Source organism: Apodemus sylvaticus, chromosome 5 (genome assembly GCF_947179515.1).
Source record: "Apodemus sylvaticus chromosome 5, mApoSyl1.1, whole genome shotgun sequence".
Taxonomy (NCBI): Eukaryota; Metazoa; Chordata; class Mammalia; order Rodentia; family Muridae; genus Apodemus; species Apodemus sylvaticus.
In genome coordinates this window covers 131686154-131701189 of record NC_067476.1, presented here as the reverse complement: position 1 = coordinate 131701189, position 15036 = coordinate 131686154, and the positions used below count along the sequence as shown (strand labels likewise).

Genomic DNA, 15036 nt, shown 5'->3' with positions numbered 1-15036 from the left:
TGCCCTAAATTAACTCTATTCTGTACAGTACCTGTCTGTGTGCTGGTGCCTCAGGAGGAAGGGACGCCCAGCGTGGGCCCACTGAGGCATCCCCTCCCCTGCACCACACCAAGTCTCTACAAACATATCCTGGATCTTTCTTTCTTTTTTATAAAACACAACAAGACCTTGTTTTCATCAGTTATACATTTTCTGTGGATGAATCACCACCTGTTTCCCTGCATCTGTTAGGTTTTCAACCCACACCTGCCCTGTGTTTAGCTGCTGGCTCTGTGGAATGTACTGACCCTCTGCCCAGAGACAGACACCCTGCTTCTGGCTCACCGTTGAAACTTGTCCTTCATCACCAAGGCAGCTGCTGCTGAGGTCACTGGGGCCACCCTGTTTCCCATCATTCTCTTGTCCCTTCTCCATTCTATCTGCTGCAAAGTTCATAAGACAGTGCAGCCCATGCCCTCACCCCCTGTGGGTGATAATGCTGCCAAGTACACAGTAGGTGCTCATTGTGCACCCAAGGAAGAAGAGAGCACAAAGGCATGCACAAGCATCAATGATCCATGATCAGGTAGGAGATGCTGGGTGTTAGACTGAGAACAATGGAGTTTATACGCCAGAAGAGAGAGAGAGAGAGAGAGAGAGAGAGAGAGAGAGAGAGAGAGAGAGAGAGAGAGAGAGAAGCCAGATAGATGCAGGAATTACCACCATGCAACAAATCTGCTACCAACTGAGGTTGAAGTGAACATTCCACTCCCAGTGAGATGTGAAGTACCTTTTTTAAAAAAAAAAATCAGAAAGAAAGCCCAGAGTACTCAGCAAGACTGCCAAGTAGAAACCAAGAACTACAGGCCAAATCTCCGAGCACCGGCCAGGCTTGGGATTGTTCTAGAACAGTCCCCATATCCTTTTCGGGTCCTGGAAGACCACGTTCACATGCTGAGCATCCCAACACCACTTCTCGCTGTCTACAGAATGGCCTTATGGTGTCGCTTCAGTTTTCCCCAAAGGATTCCGAAGAAAATCCCAAATCATTTCATCTCACAGGGCTCTGCCTCCCTCTGTTCCCTGCCTCCCATGCCTCAGGCTCTGGCTTACTACATTCGCCCCCTTGTCCACAAGGCTATGGTGTTTAATCTTTCCCACATGGGCCCTGTTCTTAGCTATCTTCCCATAGAGCAGTGTTTCTTAACCTGTGGTTGAGACCCTTTTGGGGGTTGAGTGACTCTTTCACAGGGGCCACATATCATATATGCTGAAAGTCATATATATATACATTATAATTCATAACACTTATAAAATTATAGTTAAAAAGTAGTAATGAAAATAATGTTATGGTGGGGGGAGGGTCACTGCAGCGTGAAGAACTGTATGGAGGGATCCCAGCTTTAGGAAGGCTGAGAACTTAGAGTCTAACTCCATTGCCCTCCTTACTGCTGCCTTCCGTACTGCCTACCTCCTGCTACCAGGCTCTGACTCAGATAACGGTCTTTCTGCCACCCCATGCTTTGAAATCCTGAAGGGAAGAATACCTTCCTGTAACTTAGTGTCTAGCCTGGCATACAATATGAAACGTTGTTAGACTGGTAGATGGCTGAGTAAATGGATAGCTTTGTGGATGGCTGACTAGCTAAGTGGACGGTTGGGTTGATAAGGTGGATGGAAATCTATGGACACCTGAAAAAAGGTTTGAGTGAATTCTTGAAAATCATGCCTGTTTGTTCTGAACCCAAGATAGCATTCCCTTACAAAACCCGCCTAGACAACACCCTGAATCTCAATAAAGGCTTTGATACCCTCTCTTCCTCTCTCCGTCCTTCTTCCTCCCTTCCTCCCTGCTCTCTATTTTCCCTCCATCCCTCCCTCTTCTTAGTCCCCTCCCTTTCAGTGTCTCCATAGCTACCCACTTCCTACTAACACTGGGCTCTGTGGTAACACAAATCTCTTAATTCGCACGTTCTTTTGGGTTACTTCCTCTATGTGTCACGACCACACTCTAGTCCCAGGCAGACAGTGGATCTTGGGAAGAAGAAATTGCATCTAAGTAAAAATAAATAAATAAATAAATAAATAAATAAATAAATAAATAAATAATATCAGGACATTTGCCTGTGTCAAGCCCTGCCTGTGGAAGGGGCACATGGTCTGGTAAGCCAAGATTAGAATTTGCAAAGTGACCTCAAGAGCAAGTGAGAGCACAGTATAACCCAGCTGCCAGCAACAGAGAAGTGGAGAACTGCTCAGAGTCCTGCCTCTGCTGAGAGGGCTCTGGGCTCAGGAGCTCGCCTGTGTGGCCTCCTTCTAATACTGCTTTCCTTTATCTTTTAATCTAACACTTACTCCAAAGACTCTGAATCTAGCTGGGCTGAGGTAGAATTTGGTGGTAGTGGGGTTGGGGAGGGCACCTTCCAGTGGCTAGCTGTGGGTTAAGAGCCCTTTGATTCAGGGCTGGGAGGTGCCTGCCCTGGCTGGTTCTTACACCTTGATTTTGAACTCTAGCCTCTGATTCTGCTCCTCTGCCTTTGAACTCCTCCTAAGCCTTGAAATAGGGAGCAAGTAACTCCTTCCTCACAACAGGTCAAGTTCATCTTCCCATTTTTTCTGATCTTTTTGAGACCCTGACACTTCACAGTGCACTAGGAAACCCTGAAGACTGGCTATTTTCACCCACTTTTTCTTTTTCTTTTCTTTTCTTTTTTTTTTTTTTTTAATGTTCTCGGGGAGATTGACATTGTTGGAAACTGAAATTCCCACAGCCAAAATCCTATTTAAAAGCTTCCTGTCTATTTAAAGTTCATGATGGGAAGAATAAAAGAAAAAAAGACTCCCAAAACAGAGACAGGGTACAAGATAGGAAACAGGGCAGATCCAGTTTGCTTCTAAAAAAGGCTGAAAACTATAATCTATCCATGGCCTTGTGTCTCCAGACTCAAATATTTTTCTTTCCCTTCTGGTGGCTTGCAATCTGCAGTGGAATTTGATCGCGGGTTACTTGGATGATCTTTTTCAAGTCCCTAGCCCCCAAAGTCTCTGCTCACTGGACAGGATGCCACTGGGGCTCTTTGTGCTATGGGAAAGTGAACGGACTCAAAATAAAGCAGCCATATCGCTTGGATCCTCTGTACTCCCCACCGGGTTTCCACAGCTCTGAGCCAGAGACCTGCTCTGCTCTGCGAACAACAAAACCGTGATGAAGGCAACAGGAGTCAGAAGGCTATTCATGGCAGGAAACCCCAGCATCCGGTGAGAAATAAGAAGTACCGGAGCACAGGATGCGCCCTGGGTCAGGAGGACGTGAAAAGCCTCGAGTCTTTGTAACCTTCTCTGTGCCAGAGCTGTGGTAGTGTGACAGCGCCCAGCCCAGCCGTGTCGCCCTCAGCTCCCCTCAGAGCACAGCCCGGGTGTCAGGGTCCAGTGGCTGCTGCTGTCACTGCAGGGGAGTCTAGCCCCTCCCAGAAGGAGACACACAGAAGAATGGCCACCTCAACTGGTTTGCTCCTGCTGCTGGGGCTGCTCGGCCAGCCCTGGGCAGGGGCAGCTGCTGATTCACAGGCTGTGGTGTGCAAGGGGACTGCCTGCTATACAGCGCACTGGGGCAAGCTGAGTGCCGCCGAAGCCCAGCAGCGCTGCAGTGAGAACGGAGGCAACCTTGCCACCGTGAAGAGCGAGGAGGAGGCCCAGCATGCCCAGCAAGCTCTGGCTCAGCTTCTGAAGACCAAGGCACCCATGGAAGCAAAGATGGGCAAATTCTGGATCGGGCTCCAGCGAGAGAAGGGCAAGTGTACGTACCATGATTTGCCAATGAAGGGCTTCAGCTGGGTGGGTGGGGGAGAGGACACGGCTTATTCAAACTGGTACAAAGCGAGCAAGAGCTCCTGTATCTCTCAACGCTGTGTGTCCCTGATCCTGGACCTGTCCTTGACACCCCACCCCAGCCATCTGCCCAAGTGGTATGAGAGTCCCTGTGGGACTCCCGGTGCTCCAGGTAACAGCATTGAAGGTTTCCTGTGCAAGTTCAACTTCAAAGGCATGTGCAGCCCACTGGCGCTGGGTGGTCCAGGGCAGGTGACCTATACCACCCCGTTCCAGGCCACCACCTCCTCTCTGGAGGCTGTGCCTTTTGCCTCTGTAGCCAATGTAGCTTGTGGGGTTGAAGCTAAGAATAAGACCCATTATTTTTTATGCAATGAAAAGAGTCCAGGACTATTTCATTGGGGCAGCTCAGGCCCTCTCTGTGGCAGCCCCAAGTTTGGTTGCAGTTTCAACAATGGAGGCTGCCAGCAGGATTGCTTCGAAGGTGGCGATGGCTCCTTCCGCTGTGGCTGCCGACCTGGATTCCGGCTGCTGGATGACCTAGTCACTTGTGCCTCCAGGAATCCCTGCAGCTCAAACCCCTGCACAGGAGGGGGCACGTGTCATTCTGTACCACCCAGTGAAAACTACACATGCCATTGTCCCAGAGGCTACCAGCTGGACTCTAGCCAAGTGCACTGTGTGGATATCGATGAGTGCCAGGACTCCCCCTGTGCCCAGGAATGTATCAACACTCCAGGCGGCTTCCACTGTGAATGCTGGGTGGGCTACCAATCCAATGGCTCCAAAGAGGAGGCCTGCGAAGATGTGGATGAATGTGCCGCTGACTATTCACCCTGTGCCCAGGGCTGCACCAACACTGACGGCTCTTTCTACTGCTCCTGTAAAGAGGGCTATATCGTGTCTGGGGAAGACAGTACCCAGTGTGAGGATAGAGATGAGTGTTCAGATGCAACGGGCAGTCCATGTGATAGTCTGTGCTTCAATACAGATGGTTCCTTCAGGTGTGGCTGCCCGCCAGGCTGGGAACTGGCTCCCAATGGGGTCTCCTGTACGAGGGGCACTGTGATTACAGAACTACCAGACAGGCATCCCCAAAAGGAAGACAAAGACGACAGAAAGGAGAGTACTGTGCCTCCTACTGAAATGCCCAGTTCTCCCAGTGGCTCCAAGGATGATGTCTCCAACAGAGCACAGACGACAGGTCTCTCCGTCCAATCAGATATTCTCACTGCCTCTGTCCCACTCGAAATAGCCGTCCCTAGTGAAGTATCTGATGTCTGGCTGGAGTTGGGCACGTACTTCCCCACGACCTCTGGCCACAGCAAGCCGACACATGAAGATTCTGTGGCCGCACACAGTGACAGTGACACCGATGGGCAGAAGCTGCTTCTGTTTTACATCCTGGGGACAGTTGTGGCCATCTCACTCTTGCTGGCGCTGGCCCTAGGGCTCCTCATTTATCGCAAACGGAGAGCCAAGAAGGAGGAGATAAAAGAGAAGAAGCCCCAGAATGCAGCTGACAGCTATTCCTGGGTTCCAGAGCGAGCAGAGAGCAGAGCCCAGGAGAATCAGTACAGGTAAAGTAGCCATAGGTTACTAGGGTAGCTGGGTGGGCAGATGTAGGTGTGGGAGGCCCAGACCACAGAACTGAGAGCAGAGACAGAAACAGTCAGCTGGCCATTAGTGGCTAAAGCCAACCTCAGCAGCCCAGTCCAAAGGTGCCTGCCTGTCCTATGAGTTCATGTGGAGCAGAGGCAAAGGGTCCAAGGATGCAGATATGGCCGAGTTCCATAGGTTCTCACACCAAATCTTCTGTTTTCCACAGCCCAACACCTGGGACAGACTGCTGAAGACTCTGTGGCCTTAGAAACAGTCAGCTGCCACCACCTTCAGAGCTACCTTCTTAGATGAGGGGGAGGCACATCATTCTGAAAGACTGGACTGGACTCTCAGCAAAAATTGTGCACCTTCCCTTTAAGCACCGGGTGACTTGGGATGGGCAGGTATAATCCGGGTGCCTTTGATATGCCTGGGGGTGAAAGTTGTGTGTTGGTTTGTCATTGTGGGGAGTTTTGTGGCTATTGACAGACCTGCTCACATACCCTTTTCAAATCCAAAAGCAACTGGTTCCTCTGGTTGCTAATCAGGGCGTAAGGCGTCAGAGGGGTGGGGAAGGGTGGGGGAGGGGGCTTCAAAGACTTTTCTTATCTCTTGATTTACCAGAGAAGGAGCTACTGGTGCTAATTACAATGGAAACAGTTCCTTTCCTTCACAGGATAGAAAGCAAAACCGACTAACAACTTAACTAGGTGAGGATGCTCTACTGTTCCTATAGGGACTTTTTCAGGATGGCTGCCTTTGTATACTTTTGCCTTCTGGCATTTCCCCTCCATCCCCCACCCCCACCCCCTTTCGGTATTGTTGAAACTGTCAGAATGAGAGGAAGTTCAACCAACGGCTTAGGGAGCAAGCAGGCAGGAAGTTTAGACGTTGTATCCCCTCACTCTTAACTTTCATAACTTGGCTATAGTTCATGGGCAAGTAAAGTTGCAAGTTGGGAAGTTGCTTCAAGTGAGTGAGAGGTCTTGGTAAAAGCATCGTCCAGAGGGAGGCAGGCAGGGACTGATTTAACAGATATTTGAATGAAAATATCAGAATGAACTGATGCTAACACATACTTGACTATTGAGGAACAATAACACCCCCTCCCCCCAAGATCGTTGAAATCTTTGAATTAACACAAGCCCCGACTCCACTTCAGGGCACCCTGTCTCCCTTTACACCATCCCTAACTGGGAAGCTGGGACCGGAGGCTCAGAAAGCCTCCGGATGCTTTCATTCTGACTGTAAGGACAGGAGATGTGAGCCAGGTGATGGGCTCTGTTTTAAATACTTCCCGTTAAGTGCAGCTTAGCCACTTCACAGTTAAAAGTACATCTGAAGGACTTGGGCCCTATCTTGTGGATGTGACACAATCAGAGTCAAGGATTAGTCATGAAGAGGGTTCTCCTTTTTTGCTTAAAAAAAGGAGATACAGGGGAAAGGGAAAGGGGAAGAGAGAACAGCTAAAAAAACGTTCAACTGTAAAAATTGCTTAGAGCCATCTTATGATTGACATGTTTATTTCAAAGTGTCCATTTGCTTCCGGTAATGGTGTTCCAGCTGCACAGGTCTGTCTGGGCCTGGAAGGCAGCCCTGGTGAGTCACTTCAGAATCTCTGAGAGGCCCCATCTCAGCTGCCTCTGCTGTTTGAAAAGCTGGGATATGGAATGTGTCTCCATCATGAGATTCAGAGTCTTTGTTCTCAGATTAGAGTGTCCTTTTGTTTCTAGTGTCAAAAGCAACCATCCCCCCAAGTTGATATCCAGGAAGCGAAGATCAATAACAATCAGATTCAAGGCCTTTGGAAATATCTTAGAGAAAGATATTACGAAAATATTTTTTTTGGTCAATTTAAAATGGACATATTTTCATTAGTCTCTCTCTCTCTCTCTCTCTCTCTCTCTCTCTCTCTCTCTCTCTCTCTGAAAACCCAAAGTGGAGAGAGTAATGGGGGAAAGATTGGGCTCAGTGGGGTGCCTGAAATATGTGCATTTAAAAATCATCTGACTTTTGGGTTGAATTTTGGGTATTTGGAACAGGATCTCTGGCAATATTGCGATTGGCAGCTAATCCATTACGGGGAGACCAGCGCCATCCACTCAGATGACTTTAGATCCATGGCAGTATCTGCATATACAGACCCTAAATGCATCACTTTCACCTCCGGGCCCTTCAACTGCTCACCTTTATGGCTGGAGGTGAGGAGGACCATGACTGAGTCTAGGCTCCCCACAGCCTTGCTTGTCTATGCTCAGGCTGCTGTGTGGGACTTAAACTGACCAAGATGACTTAGGGGACAGACTGAGTTCTGTCCGTTCCCAGCACTCAGGGGTACAGGATCCACTCTGTGAGACCCACTACAGGGAAGGGAACGATGAGGAACATATTTCCTCAAAGTGTGCTTTCAGCAAGAGCCCTTCCTATGCAGGCAGAGCTCTCTCATCTACTGACATGCCAAAGCCTTCATTAGAACCATACCTCATGTGGCAAAGCCACTGGAGCCACTCACCGTTCCTAAATGGGTGCTTTATTCTTACATCTATTCTTGCTGTCCTCATGCTTGAGACTGGAAAATTCTGGGTTAAAGCCTCCAAGAGGCCAAGCAATAAATAAGTGAACTTCCCCCCCCTGGACCAAGGGTGTTAGGCTAGGCCTTACCTACCTAAGAAATTAGTGAGCAGAGACAGAACACTCCCCTGCCTGTGAGGACTACTTGGCAACAGAATTGTTTTAAGTCCAAACCTGGAAAATCTGTATTTTGAAGGGGCGTGCCTTCAGGTCTTCAGCCTTGCCATCACTGAATTGTAGGTGACATTGCTGCCTTTTGCATTTCCAGTGGTTCCAGCGATGGAAGCCAGAGCATAAGTGTTTTAGACACTAACTATGTTAGACACTAGCTTTCCAGGACCCTTATACCCCTAGTATTAAAGATAGATGAAGCAACACCTCCCCACCCCCAGTAATTTGAGGAATTAAAAAAAAAAAGCCTCAGGAGCATGCCCTGAACACTATTTGCAAAGAAGCTATAGCCCTAATTTTCCCTGGTATCTAGCATGGCTTTGATGCAAACCCAAATGTATGCATCTTTATCATTACAACCACCACCACTACCACCACCACCACTACTACCACCACCACTACCATCATCCCTGTCACCACCACCTCATGGTGCCATGCAGCCTCATGGTATTTTATTAATGAAAGTAACTGGATGAATCCCACCCAGCTCTGACTGAGGATAAAAAGGTCAGACAGAAGAGGAGCAGAAGGGAGAGAAGCGGGCTGCTTTTCTTCTGCTTCTTACCCAGGGAAAACCCAGCAAGCTTCTGAGAAGGTCTATCCCGATGCATTCCCCAGAGCAATGGAAAATGTGGAATGAAACACAAATACTTTTGAGTACATGTTCACTGTGCAGGGCTGCTTAGGAAGAATTCTTTATCTCCTCACGACGTTTTCCTCCGCTTTGAGCTCCTAACCATGAGCTCTTGCGTGGACTGTTATCACCAACCAAATTTTCAATAGGTGGATGGGATGGGATCATTAGGTCATTTTGTTCCGCCCCTCTTTTCCCATAAATATTTCTGGCAAAACTAAAGGAACAGAGATGAGATTTGACCATAAAAGGGAGAAAAGGTTACTTCATTCAAAATAACATATTTTTGAAAGCAAATATAGGAAAACCTTTTCCTATTATTTTTCTTCTTAGCTTCTCCATTGTCTGAATTGGGAAAACAGGAAAACATTGCTTTCTAGCACCTGCAAAATGGTTTAATGCCCCTGCATATTTCCATGTCCTTCAACAATAGATTTAGCATGGGAATCTGAAATTAGACTCTCTGAAAACATCTGTCCCTTCCCCCGGTCCTAAATCCAGGTTTTGATTATGTGTGGTTTGTGAAGCCTGTCAACCAAAGCAAGGGACAAACACACCTCAGTCCTCCACTGTATGACCCCATGACCCCTCAGGCAAAGGCTTGTTGGGAACTGCATCACGACTCACCTGTTCTTGACAGTGCCCATCTGTTTCAGGTGGGATCCCTGGACACTTTCATCCTTCCCATTTTACCTGAAGTTCATTTGCAGATCAGGGATTAAGCTTGAATTGTGCGCTAGTCAGCCTTGCTCCCTGTTGTCACCGGTTATTGCAAATGTTAATAATCTCCCCTCAAGACCTCAGTAAGAACATAAATATTTTAAAATATGTGCATTTGAAATATGTTTTGTGGAGCCTGGAAACTATGGGATGCTCAGGCAGGACTGACTTTAGTCTTTTAGTGAATGTTGCCCAGGATGGCTCACAGGTTACATTCCTCCTTAGACCTACAACATCACAATCTGAGGGGAGGCCCAGGGTTGCCTTTAAAATGTGGGCGCTATGTCATGCTTTGAGCTTTCTGTTATGCACCTCTCCTAATAAACTCTGAAAAAAAATATTTGTTTTGGACTTGTTCCGTGTCATTTGTGACAATGTAAAGTACGTGACAGAACTTTATTTGTGATTATTATTAAATTTATGTCCACCTTTGCAAAGAGTTACCTTGATGGCTTTATTTCCACCTGTCTCTCACTAGAAGGAATGCTGATATGAATCTCTGTTGGTGCTGTCTCTCAGGGAGTGCCTTTGGGGACTATAGAGGGGCAGTGTCCACAGCAGCTGAGAACAAACCCCAGGCCTCCTTCCAGATTTAGCATCCTCATCCTGGTCCCCATGGCCACCCTTAATTCCCAGTATCTTGTTGATTGCCTGAGTGATGCCTGGTGGGGGATTAAATGCAGCCAGTTGATGTGATGTGAAAACACCCCCTGCAATTATCACAGAGCATTATCATTGCTTTGTCAGTGAAGCTCGGTCAGTTTACTCAACTAATTGAACGGGCACACAGAATCATTGCCTGTTTGGCTGCAAAAATCTCACTGAGATTCTATGTTGTTGGAAGCAGATGATAACTGGTGATTTTCAGATGGTGTGCTTGGTGAAGAAGGGTTTAAGTGAGATAAAGGGCTCTATTTTATAATGCTGATCACATAGGACAATTTCAATAAATATCCATTAAAATTAAATAAGGCAGATCTTCTAGTACTTTAGCCACTAACAAAACACATTGGGAAAAATCTCACCTTATTCTGAGACTTGCAACACACACACACACACACACACACACACACACACACACACACTCACATCAATAGACATAGATACAACAAACACCCACAACGCTCAATCTTAACACCTATTTTGTAATGAATCAACCAGAGACCAATGTCCCCTGGTTCAGGGAAAGCTCACATTTTAATAGTAGCATCTTCTTGTTCCTGTAAATTATTCAGACATTAGGAAAATATGTCAAAAGTGATTACCCAAGGGGCTGGAGAGATGTCTCCGCAGTTAAGAGCACTGACTGCTCTACTGGAGGTCTTGAGTTCAAATCCCAGCAAACACAAGGTGGCTCACAACCATCTGTAATGAGATCAGATGCCCTCTGTCTGAAGACAACTATAGTGTGCTCACATAAATAAATCTTTGAAAAAAGTGATTACCCAAATGCTCAATATACAAAGGTACTTGTATCCATAATACATCTTTATTGTCATCGGACAACTAGACTGAGATTGAAGAATCATAGGGACATTGTGGACATTCTGTGGTGTTCATCTGAGTTAAGTGAGTATGCTAAGCTCTTATCTAATTCTTATTTAGTTAGAAGAGAAAGTAGTATGAGAGAAAAATGTACCTCCAAACAAAAGCATTCTCAGTTTAGACTTCTTCTGAATGGTATTTTAATATGACACAGGCTTTAAAAGAGAGTCTAAGGACTTGTTCTTCAAGCATCTTGATGTTCCCAGGGAGATCCTTTTCATAGAAAATAATGGGCAGGTCAAAAAATAGAAGAAAGGTCTAGGGCTGGTGGTACACACTATCTGAGTTGTCTGGGTGGACCCTCATGGAGACAATACATGCCCTGTCTAGTGTTCACATCCCCTTCTGCTGAAGAATGCAGCTTCTGTCTTCCATATTAAGCTAAACATAATGTTCACATGAATATGTAAGAAGCCTTAAGCTGAGCCTATGACTTCTGTTACATTGGATCCTTCTAAATTAAAATTCAACAGTAAAGTGGTAATTAAAAATGAGAATGGTAAATTTTATCTTTTTTTACTCTCTGAGATCTTGTTCCTCCCCTAAGATTATGTACAAAAACGTTTTCCTTCATTGTCAACTTTTAACTGTCCTGCCACACAAGAATGCCGTGTGTATATAATTCCTACCTCTTCCCTACAGCACTTTGCCTACTGCTATTCAGCCCTCCTGGTCTTACTGGATAGTCTTCCTTCCATGTTAGGGTTTGTCAAAATCTCCCAGGGTTTTATCACTCTTGTTTCTGGGAAGAACTGTGTTGTATAGGTGAACGATACATACTTGGTAGGTTGCTTCTTTTGTAGTCATAATGTCTTACCATAACTGCAAATTCAAATTACATGTTGTCAGATTTTAATATACCAGGTTTATTCTATTTTATTTTTCTTCTTTTAATGTCACTTTGTTTCTTCAAAAAGCTGCCTTTCATTTTGTGTGGGTTTTCTTTCCTTCTTTCTTTCTTTTAAATCTAATCCAAAATAAAAAAAAAAAGTTTTGTTTTTTTCAATGAAGTTATCCTATTTGCATTTCCAAGATTGTGGGTGCCTGGAGGCTTATTTTATACATTCCCTTCACAATAGTGCTGTACTATATTGAGTCATTACAATGGTTCTCAACCTGTGGGTCACAACCCCTTTGGCAAACCTCAGTCTCCAAAAATATTTACATTATGATTCACAACAGTAACAAAATTACAGTTATGAAGCAGCAACAAGAATAATTTTATGGTGGGGGGGGTCACCACAACAGGAGGCACTGTGTTAAAGGATTAGGAAGGTTGACAGCCTCTGATCTACTAGAAAGTCAGCCCTACTAGGCTGCCCTGACTTTTGGTCTCTAATATCTTACAGCCATCCAGACCAGGGAAAGACCTGTGATGATACTTGATAAATTCATGCTAAATAGGTGACTGACTGGTAGATGGCAGTAGGAGGCAGCATGAATCATTTCAAGGCCTTGAGGACCCTGTTGGATGCCTACACTTGTACATGAGCATTCTACCCATCTCCCTAGACCCTTCAGGTGTCTCTCTACTGGCTGCTCCTTTGCCTTTTTGACTTGTGGAACTATCTACATTCAAGCCTACATCCCTGCTTGCCTAGACAGGGGTTATCATGTCTATCTGGTCTCCAGCTCTTTCCACCCAGCTCCTTTGCACCCCCATGAAAATAGTTCATGGAAACAAATGAGAGGGGTAATGGGATAATTACGCAAACACATATGAGGCATCTCATTGACTAGCCAGCTCCTACACAGCAGTGATAAAGAGCTATTCAGATACTATAGATGGTAAGTCTCTAAAGTTCCCAGTGACCAAATACTGAACACAGTGACTTTCCTCTTGGAGTAGTAGGGTCTCTGGGTGCAGATGAGACACTGTCAGGTGGAATTTGACCTAAGTTTGAAAACTGACTACAGGCTGCTAGGGGAGCACCACAGCCCCTGTTTTCCTTATGCCTGTGCTCTAAGCCCTCAATACTTATTCCTTACTCACTCCTTCCCTCAGGGGACCTCAGTCTTTGAGGAAGGAATTGGCTTTCAGAATTTCTCTAATTTTCCTCACCACACTTGTCAAGTAGTTATATGTCCTGGTTTCCTGAGCAACTGTAAGGCACTTGAGAGGGCAAAGGCTGATTCTTTATTATACTCTAACTCATATTCCAGTATCAGCTAAAGTTGGACTGAAGGCCAGCAAGATACATTATTTCATAATGTATGTTATTAAAGCAGTATCTGCCAGTGACCTTCCCAGCATCTATAGGGTTTCCCAGGGAAGGCAGTGAATGGCGGAGCAGTGTGTGCCATTGAAGTCATGCTGATGACAGACAGGACAGGTGACAGCATCTGGCAATTTATGCAGTCAATACCACTGATGGAACAAAACTTATCTATCTGGGACTGGCAAGAATGTTCAGTGAGAAACTCTGAGCTCTTTTAATTCTTAAGCATACATACATATGGACAGATAGATAGATATACATTTGGTAATTAATTGCTGCTGGTTTTAGTAAGTACTAAAAACTTAACTCTTTATGCTTAAATAAGTGCTAGGAAACCTTAACTCTTCATTACTGTTCTGTGCTTAAATAGATGCTAAATTTTGGCGAATGAACACATGCTGTTCAGCTGTAGGTGAATTAAGTAAAAGGATTGATTTATTGCTAGAGTTTCTTTCTCTGGCAAGTCAGCCAGGAGTCCCTCACTGGCCAGCTGAGAGTCTCTCAGTAGGCTCTCTAATTCTTTATGAACCAGAGAGAAGAGAAAGGAAGGGAAAGGAGTCACTTACACAGACCACACATACCAGGTGAAGAGGAAAACAGCTACTCTACCTTCCTTTAATGCTTTTAGTTATTTACAGCTTTCAGATAAAAAGCTGTCAATATAAGAAAGAATTGCCTCATAGAAAAAATGTTACATAAAAGAGTAACAGAAGGATATCAATAACAAGTTCAAAGCAGTGTTTCATACTGTAAGCTCAGTATAAGTTCAAAGCAAGTTTTTACATGTTCTTGCCCTATAATGCACACATGGCTTTAGCCTTGGACCTGAATTTTTTTCCTTGAACACAAATTTGTCCTAAGCCTATTTCTCTTTTTTGTGTAATTATGAAAGCTCATTGGATTTCTTATTATGCAGCCTTTGCTTACTGTTAGGAGAAGTGGGCACATTCTATTCTTGATCCTAACTTTATTACATCTTTCTAGCAAAACAACTAAAACCATCTCTTAAAATTTTCTTCCTAAGATTATTTGAATCAAATCAGAAATTCTATAAAATCATTATCATCTAAACAGTATTAATTTATTAAAGTTCATGTTTATGTTGGTCTGCAGGAAATCTGCTCAATAGGTAGAATAATGCCCAGGAGTCCCTAGGCTATGTAATAATGACAGGAAAGGCATATCAGCTACAAGAAGCAATCCTAAGATGAAGTCTCTTGGAATCTTACCTCTTAGAGCTCACCCATCTTAGGTGATGCACAAAGTAGAGCACTTCCAGGAAAGCCACCAGCTAGCTTTAGCCTTTTCTAGATAGCTCCTGACAAGTATCATGGAAAGCATTTAAATTTTACAACTTATTAAATATGAAAGTAGCATGTATTTATTGAACAATAAGTAGTGTTTCTGCTCCCCTGACCTTGGCAGGGACATTGGAGCAGAGAATTATAAAATCTGTTCACAGATGACATATAGGGTATGAATCAATAGGTTTCACTAACTCCTACTAAACATAAACAGGAACAACAACTTTAATATGAAAATCAAATGCATCAACCAGTCATGAATAAGCTGGCATTTTAGCCTTTTGTGAGGGTCTCATAGGAGACTTCTCAACAGAGACATGGAAGATTGAGTGATATGTGCATCTTGACATTGTTTCATGTTCAAATAAGCATTTTTGTGTCTACATACCTGCCTCATCCAAACACAAGTGTGCTAAAGACACTCTGCAATCCCTGAGTCATTACACACTCTGCAATAAGCTTT

General features: G+C 45.0%; 1 protein-coding gene across 1 annotated transcript; it reads left to right on the top strand.

Annotated features, from left to right (window-relative positions):
* Window positions 1-3004: 3004 nt before the first annotated feature.
* Cd93 (CD93 molecule) lies at window positions 3005-9845 on the top strand. Its single transcript, XM_052183829.1, has 2 exons — window positions 3005-5387; window positions 5636-9845. The coding sequence occupies exons 1-2, from the start codon at window positions 3469-3471 to the stop codon at window positions 5658-5660; spliced, it is 1944 nt and encodes a 647-aa protein (XP_052039789.1). The 5' UTR covers window positions 3005-3468; the 3' UTR covers window positions 5661-9845.
* Window positions 9846-15036: the final 5191 nt, after the last annotated feature.